At 36.6% G+C, this 22,612-nt stretch overlaps 1 protein-coding gene across 3 annotated transcripts in view; it reads right to left on the bottom strand.

Moving 5' to 3' along the window:
* Positions 1-22,612, bottom strand: part of tbx4 (T-box transcription factor 4) — a 28,386-nt gene that overhangs the window by 4,374 nt on the left and 1,400 nt on the right. Inside the window, exons 1-5 of one of the 3 annotated variants that reach the window (XM_058799266.1) lie at positions 15,670-15,807; positions 9,320-9,465; positions 9,019-9,113; positions 4,377-4,496; positions 2,772-2,919 (exon numbers count right to left, since the gene is read on the bottom strand). In XM_058799266.1, the coding sequence (XP_058655249.1) occupies positions 2,772-2,919; positions 4,377-4,496; positions 9,019-9,113; positions 9,320-9,463 (507 nt within the window). In that variant the 5' untranslated portion in view covers positions 9,464-9,465; positions 15,670-15,807. Of the gene's footprint in view, positions 1-2,771; positions 2,920-4,376; positions 4,497-9,018; positions 9,114-9,319; positions 9,466-12,727; positions 13,078-15,669; positions 15,808-22,612 lie in introns of those variants that run through there. The other 2 variants (XM_058799265.1, XM_058799267.1) reach the window with 2 other exon arrangements.

Below are 22,612 nucleotides of genomic sequence, written 5' to 3'. Positions count from 1 at the left end.
ATATTCCTACAATACATTTTACATTTAAAAATGTATAAAGTTGTGAATACATAAATACCTGTATGTATGATCACCAATGAGGCTGAACACTAATGAGGCTGTTAATGTACAGTATATGATAACGTGACAGGATCAATAAATATGTCAAGAGGTATTGTTCTGTGTTTTATGCAAGTAATCCAATTGGATCCTTTTGTGTATGTGTGTTTGATCATAGTGTTCAAGCACCAGTCTGCTCAGTGCGTCCATGTGTTCGGTGTTCAGTGAAGCGTTTAGTTAGGGTCATCCCCAACACAGTTGTGTCAGGGCCAATAAGCATCAAGGCCTTTCCCTTTGTTATGTCGACTCTCAGACAGAGTGTGAGGCAGCGCTCCTCATAGCTGCACTTTTTTAAGAGGAGTTAGGAGCACCAGTGCACAGAGGGCAACCTCAGGTCAATCCCCCCCATCTCAGACACAGACGGTACCCCAGCCAAACGAATGGTTTGAGCGCTTCATTGGGTGAATGCAGACACATGTGACCTTTGCCTGGTTGGCTGGCTGGCGTCTTGAGGTAATACCATGTGATACAAGCTGCATTGATGATTCAGATACAGGGATGTGCGCTGTCCAAGTATATTAATCAAGCACCTTTGTCAGATCAATGCAGACTCCGTGGCTCCCTTGCCTTTCATCTCAATGTTTTCTTCTAATCTAAGATCAATTTTTGGGAATAGAAGTTGTGTCATGTGACATTAAAGCTAGATGGCCCTGCACTGAAAAAAACTGTTGCATGTTCAGTCCACAGAGCTCTTATAAATATCTTTGGGTGTTGGGTGTCTGTGTGGCCTAGCAAAGGAAATCAAAGCATGGTGTAGTGGAAATGCCAATAAATCACAACTTCCATGCATGAAGTAAAAGTAGCTATATAGTTGAGTGCACTTCAACAACCTATTTTTTTTTTATTTGGTCATGTTACGCTTTACATACGTTTTCATTGTTTGATGCACTAAGGTCTTTATTTCATATTTGTGTGTTATGGAACAGCTTTGGTCAGGAATGCCCAATATATCGGTATCATATCGGTTATCAATTAATATTGGAGATTTTTTTGTTTTGCCATTTTATTAAAAAAAAAAAAAAAAAAGGAATAACGGGAAAATAATTATCAGCACAATCATTTTTATATCTGTGACTCCTAGTGTCAACATATGTTTTGACTGTGACTTGTGTAGTGAGCATGAGTATGGCTACAGTGGCGGCCTGTATTGGGGCTTTCTGCCAGCCGCAGTGTCCCTGCTGTTGTGGGCGTCAGTAGAGCTTAGCAACCTCTTTCCGAGCTCATTACTCGCCCTTATCACATCCTAGGCATTCAACTAATCCTGACAGGCCAACTTTGTGCCGTTCTGACAGGTTATGAACCTAATGAGCTTGCTTCTGATGTTATTGCATCAGACAAGCTAGGTCCTCAAGCTCCTTTGGGCAGCACTGCCATGGTCAGACTCCTCACCTCTGCTTCACTGTCTCTCTTCTCCTTTCTCCTACTTTCTCAAGATGACCCTTACCATATCTCTCAGTATTCACTCTGATTTGAACAGGATACAGGATTTCCATTCCAGTTAAATTTTTAGGGAGTTGAAATGTAATGTTTATTAAAAAATAAATAAAAATTGTCAAGATTTGTCAAAACTACCAAATTTTTTGATCGCAACCTATAATCATTGCTGTTAATAGTGTTCACCGTCTGTTTGATTACATGACATTAACTAACTGCTTGATTTTTACCGTACATTTCCGCCATATGGACATTAGTCTCAGCCTCAGACGTCACGCCCACAAAACGTTGGCTAAACATCTGATGCATATGGCACACTTATCTGGAAACACTTGAGGAGTTTCAAAGTCATCATCGGATTGGTTAAACTATACAGGATTCCCGGGAGACATGTGTGTCGTGTTTTTTAACGTTCCCCCTTGAAACAAATGCCGTGATGCCAAATTCCCTCATCGAAGAAGAAAGCTGTCGTGTTTCAGCTGTGGCAATGAACGCTTATCAGTATCAACTAAACTCTGGATTTTCCAAATTATTGTGGCGACATTTCCACGCTCCTAACTACCAATGTGATTGGTCACTTTACCTGTCAGTCAAATCGCCTCTTGGGTGGGTCTTAGCCATTCAAAGTGGACAAAGTTCCCAGACCTTCAGCCATCAGTCTGAAGGTCTGGCTACGCGAGACTATATGGACATGAACTTGAGATAGTCACCACTGATAAGCCATTACTAAATATAATGTAGAAACTTAAATTTTCTGTAAAGCTGCTTTGCAACGATGTTCGCTTGACAACCTTGCTTGAAGGTTTAATTCCAATTTAATTTAAATTCAAAGAAATAAACATTCTAAGAAATTAAATGCTTTTCTACCTTAGTCCAGTTTATCCCACTGATTTTGAAAAATGTCATAACCTGATCTTCTGGTGGAATTACATACTTCTCTCTGGTGATGTATACTGGTCTTCTCCAATCATTCTGTCCACTTAAACTCTGCCTCTTTCTTACAATTAAGCTTTTATTCAGATCTGCCTCCATACAATCAACAACTGACAGATAGAACCAACCCCCCACCCTACACTTCTTTCTTTTTTCAATAATCCATTTCACTTGGATGTATGTCACAATACCGAACAAAAGATTGGTTGCTATATTCACTACGTTTGGTGTCCCACCTAGTCCAACTTGTAATTCTCTCTTCTAAGCTTAGATTTTTAGAAAATGATTTGTTCACAGCTACTCACATGCCCAAATGGATCAAGGTGGTTGTTTGTGAGCTTCAACTTTTGAAAGGAGACCAGCTGTCTCATCCAATGGGCCCCTGTTGCAGGAGAGTCTGGGTGGACGTAGAGTCTTCCAGGCATTGCAGGCTCTGCTTTTCCTGCCACCATCCTATGGAAAAGAACATAAGAATTTCTTTAGTTTTTTTGACAACCCCGAAGGGCACTCGCAACATTTGCAAAAGACCTGTAGTTTACAATTGTTTGTGTAGCGATTAAGGCTATGTCCCCCAGTTTTTCTCTTCTAGTACAACATAGCTTTCCAGCACCTCTGACATCATGCCATAGCGTTTAGAAAGGAAAACTGTTTTTCAGCGTTGCACACATTCTGTACGATATAGCAGCAGGCTACAGAAGGGCTTTATGCAGAACATCTGTACATTAATGACAGATTCAGAGCACGAGTGGTTATGTCCGTGACATTATGGGAGTAATTCCCAAAGATTTGGGGTGGCTGCTTTGACCATAACATCACTGCTAATTGTGTGCCTCGAAGGTGTCGCTGAAGATCTCCAGAACCGATGCTGGCACATGCTGGAATTCCAGTCTATCCCACAGATTTTGAAAAAGATTTTGAAAAGTCATAAAATACTGGTTCTCGTAACACGACATGCAATTCATTGAGATTTGCGTGCCATCATTATTTTATTTTTTCCATGCTGGATTGAACCAGATCTGACTTATTTGTGGTGCCAATTGTTGCATGGGTGGATAGTGCCCATATCTAGTGGCATTGCCAGAGGCACAGGGTCACAAAGAGGACAGCATGCATAACCCAGCTGTTTTAAGCCCATTGGTTTTGACAGACTGCCTGCTCTGGCCTACAGTAATTAACTATGTGCTAATGACAATCCCCAGCCAGAACTAGCTAGCATTGCATGGTTAAACTGATGCAGACTGCACATTGTTTGCTAATAAATATGGCTGCAATTTGAGTTTCTTTCAGTGTTGACCTTTGCAAAAGTGTTTTATTGGACAAATTCTCCTTTTATGAAAAGACTATTGAAAACCAGGCCAAAGCATTCTTTGTTGTTTATTATTTACCAACATTATATTCATGAATGCAAAGTATTAGTAAAAGTAAAACTATTGACAATAACCATTACTTCTATACTGTAAATCAAACACATTGCGTGAATAATAATTTGATTATTATATATTGTTTATTGGCAGTTCACGTGTACTCCGAAGTGTATAAGGTTTGTTAAAAATTGTATTGTGTAGATAGTGTGACTGGTGCCATTTGTCCCCTTGAGACAACAAACTTAGAATCACATAGTCTGGAGGAGACAGCAGAATATAAAACATGCTAATTTTTGTCTCATTGCAATGTAATGTGGATAAGTGTTTGTCCAGATGCCTCAAGGGACCAGTCACTTTTCTGATCCAGTCACATTTGCACTTTTGCATGTTCAAGCAGAATTTCCAAAGGCACAGAGTATCCTTAAACAACTTTCCAGAATTTGGTTATTCTAATTACTCTGTTGTGAGCTTGGCTTGTTTTTGTTTTTTAAAGAATGTCTTCCCCTGCAGAAACATTAAATATAGACAGAGGGATATTAAACTCACCACTTGTTGTCACAGAACTTGTACCGATGGTCATCAGCTGGAACAATGTCAGTTAAAAGAATGTATTTGGTCTTGGGATTCATTCCTGTGACTTTAACTTTGTAGCTGGGAAACATCCGCCTAAAAAGAGTGCAAATGATACCATCAGCGATTAAAAGAAAAAGTGCCTTACCATTGAAAGATGATGTCACCTTGAAATAGATAGAACCTTACTTCAGGTGTTGTTAAACAATGAGAAATAATTGTATTCATTACTTATTTTATTTTGATTAATAATTTAATTTCCATTTTTATACCATGGTTTTGTCCTTAAATGCCATTAGATCTAACTTGGCAACTTGTTAATGCGCTTTCGTGCTCACTGAGGTCATTCTCTTTCAATCGCATCTACGCAGGCTTATCCCATTTGTGTCACTCAGGTATCTGAATGTCATCTTTATTGCTCATTACAGGAACAGCTTTTTCGCCCGAACAACTTGCGCCCAGGGTGCGTGTGCAACAGCTGAGCACTGACAGTAAGCATGGATGAGTCTGTCTTATCGGCTCTTTCGAGGGTTTTAACAGGCCTTAAGTGCAAGAGAATCACGGCAAGTGTTTGTTTTGGGCGGATGAATACACGATTAGTGATCAGATAACAGCTTAACCTGTTTTTAGGACAGATTAGTTGTTTAAGAAGCACAAAAGGTCGCTTATTCTCAAAGAAGGCTGCATGCTCAATCATCCCCAGACAATCCTCTGCAAATCATCTCACACAAATGGCTTTACTATAAAAGGCTACACTTCAAAAAAATCATAAAACGTAAAGCATAAAATTTAACTGTTATCCTCGACAACCCCATATAAGGAGTCATGATCTGTACCTGGTACTGATTTGCTTTTGGGCAGATATATATTTTTAGGGATTGACTCTGTTTTCAAGGAGCCGCTCTATAAAATACGGGATCTCTATTTTGTTCAGATACAGGTAAAGCTGAAATGACAGACAGAATATGCTAATATAGCAGACGCAGTCATAAAACAAATCAATGGTGCTACCTTTGGTGACCTCTTCACATGAAATATCCAAAAGAAACTTTTTTTTATCTCTTCTGCAAAGTTGCAAAAAGATCGAGTCCCCTTATAAATTCTGAGTGCTTTTTTAATGGCAGGTCTTTTAAACAGTGGGCAGCTAAACGGCCCTATTGAACTACCCCACTCCTCCAAAAGTTCCACTGCGCTGCATTACTTTTTGAGGCTTTCTAAAGGATTCCACTAGCAATCGTACATTTATTACAGCAAATAAATGTGCCCTGAACTGAATCATTTCATTGCATTTGCAAATGCAGAGCTGTTCAGGCCTGCACAGTGTAAAAAGTTCCTGAGAGCACTACCTCTAATACCCAGAGGAAGAGCTCAGGGAAAGGTAAAGCTCCATGTCTGGCCCAGGCCTGAAATCCAATCAATGTAAATCACTCTGGGCAAGAGATTGTAAAAGAGGTGCTTTAAGCAATCAGGACCATCTTAAACAAACCTGTCCTCCAGGCTACTTCTGATAATGCTGTGTTTCCTTGTCCTTCTATGTCATCCATTGTCTTATTTTACTGTTGGTTCTAACATTGTTTCTAGACTTTACAATTATGGTTCAGTTAACATTGGTAGTGTGATGAACTACCAAATTAACCTTTACAGCATTTTTATAGAATTGTAATTTTTATTTAAACTATTTTTAAAATCTAAGTTAATTATGCATTTATATTTAAAAGTCAGTTTATAAACATGCTATTGTTCATTATGTTCTTTTGTAATACGTACATATATACAACTTTAAAAAACTAATTGGTATATGTAAAAATGAACAAACTTAAATGCTGTAAAATATAGTTTATTAATAGTTACCTGTTAACATTTGATGATACCTGTTGCATTAACTAAATAAAACCTACTGTAAAATGTTACATTAAACATTACAAGAGTTCTTGTATACTTTTATGTACTGAATGTGTAGACGTTTTCAAAATATGCAAATCTATCTAAAATAAATTATTCATGTTAAGAAAATACAGTTAACATCAGTATTTACAGTACTAACTGTGAGGATGTAATAAATCTTGAGTAAAACACATTTACTCAAGACTCAAATGTAAACACCTAAGGGATATGTAATGCTCTTTCCATTTATGCAACACTTTGACATAATGGCTGCCACAGTAGATCACATGGCATGTCTAAAGGGGCCTTACAGTGGCTCTGTGACAGTATTCTGTTGCTGTAAGTAGTCAAGTTGGAGAGCTGTCCTTGACATGGGAACAGCTGTGTGCAAAATTTCCTTCTTTTTCTCGTTGCTTCAAGGAATAGTTCACCCAAAAATTTAAATTCTGTCATCATTTATTCATCGTCATGTCGTTACATATGACTAACTTTCAATATATATTGCAATGTTGTTTGGACCTCTGCATTCTTCCAAATTATCTTTTTTGTATTCGTGCAGAAGAAAGTCAGACATGTGAGCCATGAGGGTGAGTGAATGTTGACACAGTTTTTTAATTTTTGGTATATATTATGTGTCAAGTGTGTAGATATCCAAGGGAGTGAAAATGCTTTCAAATGATATGTTTACTTTTTTAGTTATCTCAGTAAAAGCACTGTTTATGGGTGGGCCTGCGCGTCAGTTTATATGTGTGAGGACGACATTGAGAAATGGCAAGTATGAAAGTGTATCATATCGGTGTCAGCATCTGCATTATGCCAGCTGTTTCTTTTAGCACTTTTGTACGCCTGCGCTTTCAGTGATTCATGCTATCTGAAAGAGTCGGCAGAAAGCCTAGATCAAAAGGAGCTTGATGATGAAGCAAAAGAGGTCCTTTAGGGCCTGGGAGACGCAATCAAACGGGGCACCGTGCTTCTCTCATCAGCCGTGCTGGTGCTTACTCTTGACGGGCTGTGTACAAGTAACACCAGCCGGCTGCTTTCAATAGTCATGCTTAGTACTGGGCCTAAGACACGTATGCGCATGTTGTAGCAGAGTTCAGCTAAGTTTCATCATTTGCTCAAAGGGATATTCTGAGTTCAACACAAAGTTCAATTGACAACATTCATAATGTTGAGCACCACACCAAAAAAAAAGACTTGTCAAATTTGACCTGCAAAAATCGAGGTTACAATAAGGCGCTTAACTTGGAAGTAAATGGGTCCAGTTTTGGAGGATTCAAAACCAGAAATATGTGTCATTTTATTGAAGCAGTTTAAATCATCACTTTCGCTGTCATGTCAACAGAAATCTCAAATTGGATAAATTTTGCACATTAAAATTATGCTAACACACACATTGTTTGTCTTGTGGCTAAACTATTGAAAGTGTGAATATTAATGTTTGTAAATGCAACCCAGGAAAAAAGGGACAAATGGAAATGAGTTTTTGTAACAATCAACATTATGCCACAAATGCTGTTAACTGAGCTTGCACTGAACCCAGAATATTCTTTAAAACTATGTATGACCCAGTTTCTCTGCATAGAAAGTAGAGCTAGTCGCATGACTGGGGGATTGTTTTACTGTTTATGCTAAACTAAATCGCTTTTTGATGAACTAAAACACAAAAATTTTAACTTGATATTATTCTTTGTATTTTCGCCTTGTTTGTGGAATTCACAGAAGCAAAATATTGTCATAAGCAGTTTTTGTTGCTGTATTACACCTGATGAATTTTATGTAACAGTGTATTCTTCTTCAGCATAAACCTAAACTGTCAAACGGCATATACCGTGCAGACATGGCTCAAGCCTGCTATGTAACACAAGACCACGATGAGAATCATTGCATGAAATTGGCCTCAATTTTGTGTAATGGGAGCCATCGTGAAGAAACCTGGTGAGTTTTCTCAAGATTTACAGTTCAGTGAATGGCTGTCTAATGTCCTACAAGTCATATTCCCTCAAAAAAATGAAAATGAAACGGTGAAAAGCTCTTCCTGCTTCATGGCTCGATTGACATATTGAGCATCTTTAACAGAGCCTGGTGTCCATTATACACTAAAGTATGTAACATGAAATGAGCCCATCTGTAGTTGAACTATGTGGAAATACAGTCTCCTGTTCTGTGCACAGCTGTCTGACTGAACAGTGCTTTGGCTCTTCAAAGGGTTTAAGGATTCTTGGAGCACTTTATCAGTTGGACAGGGGGAAGCCCATCCCTCACAATGTTACAGCATTAAAGAAAAATTGTGGTGACCTTTTGCATTTTCCACAGAGAAGCGCTGAGAAACTGCTGGCTAAGACTGGCAGAGAGCATTGACTCATTCTCTGCTTAATATCCAGGGTCCTGCTCTTAATCCACAGGGCACATTAAATCTAACACACGGGGCAGCCGTTTGTGTTTTCAATTACATATTTGTAGGCACAGGAATTCGGCCTTGCTTTACCTCGTTCACGTAATATTTTATAAACATCCCATTAAAAGCGCTGTCACATTTCATGCGACCATGGCTCTTGGTACAAGGTTTCACATTTGCATTTCTTACTGGAAGTGAGATGGCCTAGTTACGTTTTTGTATCCCAGTCACAACATCACTGTTCTCTTTGTGTCTGCTAATGTTTCAAATCTGCCAATGTTTCAGAATCTGTGAATCTATGGATTGAAATGGAAAATGGAATGACGCTCTTCTTGCCTGCCTGCTTTGGTGATGATCATCTCGGTTCCGGCCTCGTGGAATTTCTTCCATAGTTCCCTGTCATGAAGAACCACTTTGATGTTTTCAATGTTCTGAAGGTCCATGCCCAAAAAAAGATAAATTACAATGAGTCATTGTCGATAGAAAAACATAAAAATGGTACTTAACGGGTTTTTTTCGCTGTAATTCTTTTTATTGTGTTTTAGTAATAAATCTATGTTATGTTAATTGACATCTCTTCGCATATGTAAAGACCTACAAGTCAGGCGTCATTAAAAGAATGCGAATGATTGGCTACCTGGTCAGACTCATTGTTCTGGGGAATGCTGGGAGTTGTAGGCAGGCCCAAATGTGAGGATTCGCTGGCAAGCTCAGGACGCCCACCCAACTGGGCCACGGTCATACCTTCATCAGCCACAGCTGAGGCCTTCTCCTGTAGCATTTCTGTAAAATTACAGAAATATTAGTACATTTTTAACTTTCACACTTTTCCACTTTTTTGACAAACATTTTGTATAAAATAAAAAATAGAAAACAGAATGCTCATGCATTATCTCGTTGCTTATTTTGTTTTCCTTCTGCTAAAACCTGGCATAAAGATGTGGAAAAATAATATATACTGTAAGATTATGAATCTAAGAAAATCTAATTATGAATCTAAGAAAATAATACATTCAATAATAAACATTAAAAAAAAAAAATTTTAAATAGGTTTTTTTTTTTTTTGTGAACAGAAATTCTAATACAAGTACATACTTTGTTTGTTTTTTTTCTTGATTCATTTCCAGTAATTCAGTCGATATAAATATAAAATAGTGTATACTCAATTGAAACTATATAAAAGAAAGAAAACAAGCATTATCCTGTAGTTTTAACACAAGCTAAAACGACCTAATGATATACGTATAATGAAAATACCACAGATGCCATAGTTTCTCTTTGTTCTCTCATAGTCTGCTGTAATTGATTATACACACACACAGACAAGACATGGGCTTCAAAATTTGAGAAATAGCGTACATTAACATTTACATTTTGTGAGGGAAAGTCTGTCCTCATAACATGGCCTAGCCAATTCATTTCAAGGAAAGGGGTCGAGATCCGTTTGTTCTGAAGTATCGCAAGATTAAATATTTACACTTCCAGCATTCGGGCACCTCGGTTTTATGGAAGCGTGCTAAACACTGCTGATTCCATTAAGGGAGGTCACAAACTTAGCCTCGCTCTCACGCCCCTTCTCTGCTCACACTCAGACATCACACCAGAGGTATGTCTCATTACTGTACTACAGCAAACAGCCTCCATAAATGCTGCCTATCTGCACGGCGGACACCAAACCATTCTCATGGTGAAATCCACCTCCTCCCACCCACTCGTAATCTCACGCATGTAAACAATGTGAGTGTGCGCCCTTCAGATAAAAGGAGAAGAGCGGGATTCCGTGTAAACTCGGGCAGGCATTTGCCAAAGCTAATAAAGATAAAGTCTGACAGGCACCATGAGGCTACAGCAAGTCAACCCTGGACTTTTCCAGTCCAAAATGTGCCTTTCACTTACACTGTTTAACTAAGCCCAGTGAGCGAGGGCTCTGTTTACATCTCTGTCACCCCAGACATATAATCCGCTAAACTATTCCTGGCAGATACTGCTCTATGCACACTGAGGTTGGCTGGATATTTCCAGAGCCTGTTGTCCAAAATGTTCAATGCTGACCAAATTTCAACTATACCTACTTTTTTAAAAATAAATAAAATACAACATTTAAGGATTGGCTGCATTATATTGGCCATGCTTTTCTGGTCAGAATTCACCCAGTTCATTGAAATGACTTTTGGAAACCTGCGATAATCTTTTGTCTGGAACCATGATGAGTTTTCAAGTAGTCCATCATCCAGTTCTGTTTATTTTATTTTATTTTTTTTTATACAGTTTTGATGCAGGTTTTAATAGCGGCCTAGAATCTTTGACCTTCCATTTGGTTCTGTACTAGACTGGATACAATGTGTTTTAGAGAACAGGCCCGTTCATTACTAACACAGTAAGACAACACAGTTTCCTTCCTACGTGAGTATAGTGATTTTTTATTCAATGAGATTTTAGAGCACATAGGTTTAGTAATGCACACTTTTCTTATCAAGAACCCCTTTGGCTGTAAATGGTTATTGAATTAGTTATGTTTTGTTTTGTTTTTTTAGGGTAGATTAAAAAAAGGCATATATGTTTTATTATAGGCTTCTGTGATTGGTGTATTGGTTTTAGGTTCTATGAAGCACCCATAAATGGTCTTCTAAAGCCAAAATTGTTTTGGAACTTAAATAAGGAATAAGACCCTTTTGTATTATATTAGAATAATCATATTTAACTGCATATTCATGACTGCACAAATTCTGTCACTGCCATTTTGACATAATCACAGTGGGAACATGAAAAATGCTGGAAATGGATTGGCCCCCTTCAGGTGAATTAAATTGGATTTGAACGCTGAAAAATAAAATATTGTAATTGGGTTCTATTATAACACAAATTATTCAATGGAATACATTTTGTAGCTTTCTTTTGATTGTTTTTGGATTATGTTCAAGAATTAGTGTGGGGGAAAAGATTAACCGTTTAAGATAACGGTATAATTCTTGATATCTGTCTGTGGTATAACTATTTTAGTTGTGCATTGCGTCTTCGTTTTGATATAAAAGAGTGCAACTAATAGTAAATAGTAGTTTTATTTTTAATAGATGTTGTTGTTTATTAATTTAATTATTTAGTTTGTATAGGGCCTACGTGTTTTTCTTAGTTCATTTATTCCGACATTTCAGTATTTCACCTACCTTAAATTAAATAGGAAAAACATTATTAATGGTTTGATTTAAAAAATAAATGAACAAAAGTCTAGTTTAAAATGAGCAGTTATGCGGTATACGTAGCCCATGTGAATATTTTTGTTCTTTTGCATTCACGTCAGTCTTCTATTTATATGCGATAATCAGTGTAGCTATTTTTTACATATTTATTTCGCGCATTAGCGTCTAAATAATCTAGCGATATTTGCCAATTGTTTATCAAGCACTGTGCCATCCGAATAAATTAAGCTGATGCTTTAAGGCCTTAGGTCTACTCCATCCCACGCGGTAAAAGGATGGATCAGGGATTGACACGAAGAAGATCAAACTATCTGCATTATCTGATGTGTAGCTATGCATGTAAACAATGTGCACCCAACAATTCATTTCAAATATTAAGCGAGAACGCACATACAGGCCGCAATGCTTTCTTTTGTTATAATCGCATTTACACGCAATATTACATGCAAAAACAAGGTGTTGTAAAAGATCACATTTCTACGCAGTATTAAATAGGCTACTGCAAAAGAAGTAGCTAAGGGTTGTACGAGGCTATGGTCTTTTTTAGGAATCATAATAAAAACAATAGAATGGCTACACAATTAGTGTACAGTAGGCTAATATGAACTTGAGTTTGCGTTGTTTACATGCTAAGACGATCTTTAGATATTGTTAAAGAAAAGCCCAAGCCAGGGCTTTATTTATGAAAGAGTGACGCCTTCTCGTTGATCACTTAATTTGATAAAGAAGAATAGATCAACTGCGTCTAATCGCATTACCGCCCTCCATGCACACAAGTGAGGGTTCAGTCCGGCACAAGGATTTCAGAGCAGCATGATGTGACCTACTGAGAACAAATGTAATATTACCTCATAAAATATTATGTTCTGAAATCCATATCATTCCAAACCGCAATAATTTGTCCACTGCGACATTACAGCAGGAAGTTACGTCCCGGTGTGGCGTTGAGTCCAGTGCACTAGTAGCAGCTCAGCATCCCCTGTCTCTGATCATGAGCAGACAGAGCTGTCTCTTCCCCAGAGTCTGCTTCTGTTCAAATACCGCCGCGAGCCTCGTGGTAACACCGGTGAGTGCCCGTCTCGGAGGCTAATGGTCACTACGTGATGTTTTCTTGGAAACACAAAGTATCCGCAGAACAGCTTGGATTGTTAAAGCACTGGGGTGAATATGTTGGCTCATTCACTCATTCCCTCCTTCCCCCCGCGCCTCATCGCTGACGTTGCTCTCAATAACACCAGACCCGACACAACCCGATGCGCAGGGTTCACTCACGAACGGTCCTCTCGTGAGGAAAGCAAGTCTGTTCATCGTAAAACATGACTTGTAGCCTCGTCTCCTTATTCTCTCCCCCGCATCAATAGCATAAAATGCAAGTATTCAAAATACCTCAAGTATCAGGACAAAAAAAGAACGTTTGGAATTTTGATTTCGACTTGGCACGTAGGGGGGAATTGTTTCTTGTCCCCTAAGACGATTTTGAAGAAACGTATATTTTAACATTATTTTTGTTGTTGTTTGTTTGTTTTGATTTTTAAATGTTGAACTTTTTTTTTTTTCTTTTCGTTTTTTTTCCCGCTAGTTCTCCACCCAGACCTCCCCATTACAAATATTTAAATTATAGAAATTCGACTTTACATTCACCCCGGTTTGTCTTGTTTTAAACATATAGCCATATAGTATATATAAAGTATATATATGTGTCTGCTCAAAGTTTGTCTGCTCTCATTGCCAAACATTTTATACAACACTTGACTTGTAAAAAAAAAAAATCTAATTTCCATTACATTTGCCTTTAAATGGAAATGAGAGTTACAGAAGAAAACTACAAGGTCAGAAAGTGACAATTTGAAGATTATAAATATAATTAATTGTAAGATTTTCGGATCGTGATAAAATAAGCTTTATTTTGTCATTACCAATTACATACCAGTCATTATTTAACAGTCTGAATTAATTTGAAATCATTTGAAATGGGTATTAGCAAGTACAAGACTTTTTCTGTCATTTTGTTTTTGTCATTTATCAAGTCCAATGCTTTTTCTGTCAAAATGCCATTATCACACATCATTACCATCACACATAACACATTATGCCATTATACCAAGATGATCACACAAACCAAAATCCACCCAAAGGCTGGTCAAGGTTATCATCAGATCTTTAAAAAGGGATCTGATAAATGTTTTAACAAAGACGAAAAAGTTTGAAGATGTTTCGTTAGGCTACTTAAGATTTTAAGCACAAAAGTGCCTCTAATTGAAGAATGATCCATTCATGCTAGGGCAAAAACAGGTTGAACGTTAATCATGTCTATGAAACAATGCCATTTTTGTATGTCATGAGCTTTCTATCATTTTCACAGTTTAAAATGATTCAGTTGTTTTGCATATTTGTTCCGCTTTTACGCTCGCATGTTCGAATTTAAAATCTACTGAGGATTTCGTTTAAACGTCCAAGCATTTCCAGTGAAATATGGTTGCGGTTTTAGAGTAAATGGGTCGAAGCACGAGGCTGAAAGATCAATAAATCACCTGGAGAAGTTCGAGAGCCGTGGGAGCCTTGACTTATATCTACTGGTGACATGACCAAATGAATGGCAACAGCCAGAATATGTCCTTCTCAAACCCGTTTGTCATTCTCACCAATGTAATTTTCCAAACAGGTCGTGCAGATAAGAATAAACGCAGCAATAATGCAAGACGGTTTTCTGTGTGAGGAGATAGGCCTCAGTCATGGGTGTAATGATATAGGTTAATTTGATTTGTTTTACCCTCTTATTGAGAGCAATTCCGGACGACACAGGCCAATATTATATGTTCTTTCGTCTGTATATGTAGACAAATATGTTTTGATTTTTTTTAAATGCTAATCTGAAGCCAAAAGCTGAAACTTTTGCTACACTGTGTTTAATTAAAAAAAAAAAAAAAAAAACTTGACTGACACTTAAATAAGGTTGTTACACGTTCGTTCGATACGTTTGTTTAGTTTATTATAGGTATGTTCGTTTAATTTCTAAACCCTTTATTTAATCCTTTAAAACAGACATATAATATAAATAATAAATGTATAAATAATAAAAAAAATAATATTAAAACTTAATAATAATAGAACGGACTATAATGAAGGCTATTTATACTTTAAGGAATTTATTGTTGATAGCCTGTTTATTTTTGCTATTTTTCCACTGTACTTGTGTTTGCTGTCAAATACAATGTCTCTTCAATCGCCTTTTCATAAAAAATTGCTCTAAAACGATCTATGTCCAGACATTCAGCCATCTTTTAATGTAAGCCGCAACAAATTATATCACTTTTTACTAAATGTCAGAATGTCGGATTATATTCACGTGAAGGCCCGCCTGCTTTATTTGTCCCATCAGACTTCAAAAAGTCAAACAATTTTTTGTCAATAGACTTATAGGCTATATCGAAGTAGAATATATAGCCTACTCTACATTTTAAAAGACGTAACGTTTGTTTGAAATAATCATTAAATATGGCCTATAGGTGCATAGGTCATTAATTGTTTAGTTCAATCTCAAAACATTTAATTCTTGAAATTGTTTCATGACTGTGCTGGTCTAATGACCGTTACTGACATCCTGTCACAGATTACAAAAAAAAAAAATTATTTCACAACTAAATAAAACCATCTAAAACGTCATAGGCCTATAGGCTGGAAGCACAAAGATATTCTCGTGAGGAATAGTCATTTTAGGCAGTATTTATTTGCTTAAACCCCAGTGCATTAGCTACCGATATCACACGTGATTGAAAATAATTGGTCTTACCTCCACCTCACTGATCCTGATACACCTTCTGTGTGTGTGAACCTCAGGGTGAGACTCGCTCAAGATGGGCGCTTTCTTGAGGATCCTCAAGTAGGCAAGTTATACCTTAGCGTGCTATATGATGTCGCTATAAAAGGGATGATTTTTTATAGGGGATGAATTGAGCTGCCTTTCTGAAAGGGAATTTAAACTTCACTCACTCCCACCGTCACGTGGTCTTGAAATTAGGAACAGCAGTAGGGTTAGTTTATGTACTGAGAGCAGGGTGTTACCGAATGGACACTGAGCGATGCTCTCAAAACTTGCACGTTACAGTTGAAGCTTTACCGTCAGACCGCTAGTTTTTCGTTTAGCTACTCTGCCTCGTGAAAAATGTTTACCGTTAACAACACCTATTACGGATGGAAACATCAAATAGATACTAGCCTATATAATAAATCAGTCATCTCATTTAATAATACAAATGCTATGACCATTCAAAATTTGACATTGTAAATAATTCGGCGTCGTTTTACAATAGCCTATACATATTTTTTGTTCCTCGGGGGCTTTACAGATTACTAATACAGTTTTTAAAAATTAGAATGCTAGCATGTTTAATCGAATTTAGCGTCAATGGTTGAATATTCACCATAAAAAGCTATGAAATTTTGTGTGACTAATTAATTTTAGGTTTAAACTGGCAACAATGATTAATACCTATAATAACCTTGATTTTATCTTGTTGAGTTTTGTCATTTAGAAGAAGTGAGGAGTAATACTATCATGAGGTTATTGTAATGGTCTGTTTTGTTTATAGCCTGTATTCAACCTTGATGGTTCCCTAATAAATATCTTAAAATAAAATTATTATTGTAAAATGTATATTAAATTTATATTATAAACATATGAATTAAATGTACACATTTTTAAAAAATGTTGATATTGTACATAATAAATTGCATAATTCTATTATATCTATTATTACTGTAAAAAGGTGTTTTATTTGTAATCTGTTTGTTTTTTTTGTTTGTTTTTTATCTACACAATTCTTAATATAAAAATGGCTTGACTAAATATTTTTAAATCAGATTTTAAGAATACTGCTGTATTTCTGTCAGTTGAATCAGTATCCCTGTGGAAGCATCAGTGAGTGATTAATGTGTATGGGAGTGCAGGCTCTTTTTCCTTAGAAAAACATTTGCCTGTATAATTGGTCATGGGCAAGAGGGGTCTCTGCTAATAAACAACAAAGAGTAAGGAGGCTGATGGGGTGGGGGCAGAAAATCCCCTCGTCCTACATTTTTCTCTCTTTTCCCTTCTCATACCTGAAATCTTCATTCAATACTGTGCATTATGGTCTCAAATATTTCCAAAATCCTGTTTATCCTGCGCAGATCCAGTCTTTTCACACTACTTAACTGGTTTATACTGCGGTTACAGTCTTTGGCATGAAATTATCAGTGAGGATGCTCTCATCTCTTCTCGGCTTGCTGTATTTCTCAGAAGAGCATTACGTGCAGTTGGCTTTACACTAGGACATTGTCTGTGCCCGGCGGCAGATAGTCAGTACAGAGCAGTGACATCACAATGGCTTCATAGTAAAACCTCCGACCGACCCGCCACCCTGGAACCAGCATAACCCCATACTGCCATAGTCATTAGCTCAGATGTCTGTGTGCAGTCAGAGTGTTTAGCATGCATGCTGTTTCTTTTCTTCCACCATTAGCCCTCTTCTCATAAGCACCCTTCCTGTGTGTAGAATAGTGAACGCTTAGGAAGATTTTCACAGTACGGCATGCTTGCCTGGGTGCATGCAAAAATATGTTTGTTTTTTTTGGTGTTTTTTTTGGTGTTTGTTAGGGCATGCTTCTTTCATTAAAGTAATATGAAAACAAAAATGAGTGCATGCTTTTGTAACTGATTAAAATTTTTCTAATGTTTAGATTTAACAGCCACACTCAGAAAAAAGGTGCAAAAGCTCTCACTGGGGTGGAACCTTTTCAAAAGGTACTTATATGTAGACTTTCGGCACTAATGTGTCATTTTAAAGTAGTAATATGTACCTATACAATGCAACTATGAGGAAAATGACCATCTAGGGCCACCTTTTCCTTTTCTCTTTTTTCTAAGAGTGCATATGCTTTGAATTAGCATTTTATATCTGAAATCCTTTCATTGGCTATGTTTCCATCTTATTGCAATTGGTTTAATTAGCTTACGTATTTAAAAATATCTAGTGTTGTTTAACTGGGAAGGATTAATCTTATCATTATTTAATGTAAGCCAGTGAGTTTTGCCCGGTATTATCAAGTGTTTATTAATTCTCTCATGACCATCTGAACTTTGATATATCAATAGTAGAATTACTCAGTGTTATAGGCCTTTGGTATGTAAATATATACAGTACTTCACTGTAGTTTTGTATGGTGTTGAGTCTTGAAAACGTTCCCCTTTATTGTAATTTTTGATTTTTATTCAACATAAACATTAGGATTATATAATTATGATAATTAAATTCGGTGTATTTTATGTATACAGCTCGTTACTATTCATGACATCAACTGTCATGAAATATTAATATGTGCGTCCTGCTTGCTCTATTCAGGCTGTTCAGTTATAGTGGACTAGATAAATTGCCTCTCTGTCGTTGGACTAATGCAGCACTGATCAGTGGGATAAACCATCTAACCACAGATGGTTTGGTTTTGCCTTTGACACAAAAGTATGGCCTACAAATATATTTATATAGTCCTGAACATTTCTGGAACGGGTCTTTTTTTCAACACACCAAGAAATACTGAATGTCCAATTAAGGAAAGGAGACTGTGTCTGATTAAGCTGGAGAAACAGGGTTTGAAACACAGTGTGGTTGGATCAAGTCTTGCATTTCTAATGACTTATTTTGCTTGGTTGTGGTATTTTATGAGATTGAAAACATTTGAAAATGGTCAGGTCACAGTTCCTTTTTATCTAATTAAGCTATTAAAAGTTATCATGCAGGAACAAAAAGGAAAGTCTTACAGCCTAATTTACGGCATGTATTCCGTAGCTAACTTTATCATTCAATTTATCAATTTTGCCCCAAATGTAAGTAATTTTTTTTTTTTTGCTCTCTTACACAAGTAGTGTTATTTGTGACCTTTTAACCCAAGAGGTATAAGAAAATAGGCCTGGAAATGACCAAATGACCACTTTGGGCCACGTAACTGTGCTCATACACAGTCACATGGCAGCATTTCATCATCAAAAACGGACCATATATTTATACACAGGATTTGCTTGAGTTGAAAGCTTGCAAAACATTGACCCAAGGCTGTCAACGAGTGAAGGTGCTGTAGTACAAATCTTTGTAAGAACTCAATGGTTTATTTAGCCTCACACCCATGCCAAACTCAGTGGTCACACGCACTACCTATCTGTACATTGATAGATCTTACAGTACAATGAGCTCATGTTTGCAATTTGATGCAGCACAGATGGTTACGGGAAGAAGAGCAGTGCAACTTTGAGCTATAGGAAAACCAAATGCATGAACTTTGCATTTCGTGGCCACGGTTCACAACTACACTTTGTTGTGTAGGTGTATTTGTGTTAGCATTGCATATATCAGTTATAGCACTTTACACATTTTAAAACCATTCATTTTGTGTAGCTGCTGTCCAAATGCAAACATGTTACCGCACAACAATAGATCAATTTATAAAATATACTTTCCATTCTCCCATCAACTCCCAACTCATTTCTGCTTAGAGTCCTTACAGTTCTCGTGTGACTTGCACAGGTGTCGTTCTCAAATGTTTCAGCACCTGTCAGCTACAGACAGAGCAATTTATCTTCTGCCTCAGAATTTGAATACAGCCTCAAGGAAAAACCTGCACATGGCCCATAAGCACCGTTGCTTTCAAACAACAAACATTTGTGTATTGCTGCAGTATTGATTTGCAAAGTGGAAATGATGAATAGGGAAAGTTGGGAAGGGCATCATTCTAAAGAATCAACACATGCAGCGTCATGGGTCATATGCTTCCTGTAGTTTCACTGAAAATACATAATTGATTTATCTCTTAGCCTCACAAGATGACTAAAACTGCAGCATTAACAACCTTATAAAACGAACAAGAGTTATTTCTAATGTATGTTTTTATTGTATTGCACAAATGCTAATTATCTATAATAAAAACAAAATTTAAACTCAAAGAACAGTTTATATAAAAATCCCATTAGATACTCAACAGATATGTAAATGCATGTATATATGCATGCATTTGTGTTGCAGTAAAAAGCTGCAGTTCAAAAGTGTGGCCCTTAGCAGTTGTTGTGTTTCAATTAGCCAGAAGTCTGATTTCAGCTGTTTATTATGCTTGTCATTGCAAATCGGTTGCTTAGTCATTTAGTGTCTTTATCACTTAGGCTATTAGACATCACATGGCTCATGGGCAGTCATACTTCATGCTAATCACCGGCATCACCGCTGCTCTCTGACCTCTGACCATGTGACACAGGGCACGGGACTAAGTTTAACGGTATTTCAAATGCATTAGCTAATAGCTATATGTGGTCCTTACATTGTGTTTCAGTATCCCAAACATCACTGGAGCTTTACAAGATTGATTCAAGAGGTTAAAATTTAAAAGAAACATGTTTTATTGTGGTTGCTGGTGTAATTACGTAAGCAAAGGCAAAGCTTGTGAACAACTAGGTTGGTTAAGTCATTTTCATTTCAATTTTTAATGCAGGACTTCCTTAAATCACTTTAATTTAAGCTGTCCTTGTTACGGTGTAATTATACATTTAAGTACTGAGTAATATTAATTAACTACATGTACTTTCTATATGGTTAGGGTTAGGATTAAGGTCTGGTTTAGTGTTACTTGCATGTAATTATGCATAATTTATTGATATTATAATAGTAAGTACATGTAACGTGTAACAAGGACCTTGTTACCTTAATATAAAGTTCACAGTAAAACATCTTTATCACTGTTCATTATATTTTTTTACAGGTCATAATCTACTGTTAAAAATACTGTATTCAAATTCCAGTGGGGCAGTGGGGTTGTGTTTTAGCCAACATGACAACTTAATTTAGTCAAGTTAGTAGTAATAATGATTATTAATCTTAAATAATTTAGTTAAGACACCTTAAACGATAACATTTATTATAATGTGTGCTAATAGTTATTTCTGTTCTTCGGATGAATCCTGTCAGGCCATGCTGACATAGACTCTACCTTACCCTTAAGGTTCATAATATCATTTTCAAACAGTCATATCAGAGGATATAATCCTAAAAAAAAAAGAAAAAACAGAGACCCTTAAAATGACCCTTGACGCTGACCTCCCAGATTTTGCTCCAGCACTAATGAACCTGGCAGATATTCTCTATGCACATGTCAAAGGCATTATCATCTCTGACCCAGAAAAAAAAAACACCTTTAAATGTTTGTGGTAGTTTTTAATCAGTTCAAAACTTAAAAATTAGCAAGCTAATAAATCACACCAGAAACTACCCAGGCTCTTTAGGCGATGTATGCATACACGGTGCCCTCTCAAGTGTGAGAGAATTGTATGTTTTGAGAAGGGCTGACTAGTTTAGTCTCAGACCCTCCCTGGCCTGATGCTTCGTTCATCATGATCAACTGTTAGTCTTTAGTAATCTCTTGTGTTCATCTCTGTGGCAGGACTTGAGCTGGCAAGTATGGGTCAGACATACAAATCCCTCTTTAACTTCATCTATTGTGGTGGGATTCTGGAGACGCCTGTTGCCTGAGTGACTTAATGGTGATATTCATTTATCTCTTTCTGTTACCTGGAACAGCACTGAGAGATTCAACAGAAAAGTCTTTATTTTTATTTTTTTGCAGTCTGTATTTAAAAAAATATCAGTTGGTCCCATTTCTGTCTTATGGTGAATATTTTATAGTATAAATTAAACTAAGAAACTAAATTTGATGTTGTATTCCTACTAAAATCTTATTTTTTTGATGTTTGAATGCTTCTCAGGTGGAGTTCACTCATTAGTGTGCGTCTTTTCTTTTAAGCAATCATGAACTTGGATTTTGTACCATTAGATGCGTGAATTTTGAGGTTTCAGGCTAGGGTTGGTAAAGAAAATTATTATGAGGCAAAATTGTTTGATTTTCACAAAAATGAAGGAAAAGGTAGAAGGTTATTGCGACACTTAGTGGTGGTTTAATGTACTGCATAAACGGTGAGCTGATTTTTTTTTTTTCTACATGGTGACAACCCACTGGATACAGAGGAAGGCCTTTTGTGGTTTGTGTTCATTAGATGATATGTAACTTCACATGAATAAATTGTTACCAGCAAAAATAAATAAATAAATAAAAACCTGAAGGTTAGAATGATATTAAGGCCAATATGATAAATCAGTGTTGGGTCTTATAATTTACAATACATTTTTACAAACACGATTGGAATTGGTCCACATTCCTTCACTAAAAGTATTTTTTGTTTTCTTTTTACATGGAAAGTTAAAAGCTTTGCGATTTCTTCCTATTGATTTTTTTTTTTTTTTTTTTTTGGACTTTTAATAGATACAAAATTATTATTTGGATTTTGAATTGTACTCGTGTATTGTTTTCTTGTCGTACATAATGTATTCTCAGCTACCTACCCTTGTAATTTCCACTAAATTTGTGATAATCTCTAACTTATATTATGAATTGCATGCACCAATGACATAAATGTAGACATTTAATGTTACCAATTGCTTATATTCATTAATATGTCCAGAAGGTGGCGATGGATCCCTTGTTCAGATTTTATTTATTCATATTAATCAAAAAGTGATTTGTGTGTGAATGCCCTTGAAATGCACTAAAAGAATACATGAGAACAGAGAAACTAATCATCAGCCTTTCTAAATGCACAACCTGTGTGAGAATGAGGCTCCTCCCCAGGATCTACACAGATTCTGACAGCTTCACTCAAGCTTGAA

Source organism: Onychostoma macrolepis, chromosome 15 (assembly GCF_012432095.1).
Source record: "Onychostoma macrolepis isolate SWU-2019 chromosome 15, ASM1243209v1, whole genome shotgun sequence".
NCBI classification, from domain to species: Eukaryota; Metazoa; Chordata; class Actinopteri; order Cypriniformes; family Cyprinidae; genus Onychostoma; species Onychostoma macrolepis.
Note: the sequence above shows the minus strand (reverse complement) of the source record. Positions and strands in the feature narration are given on the sequence as shown.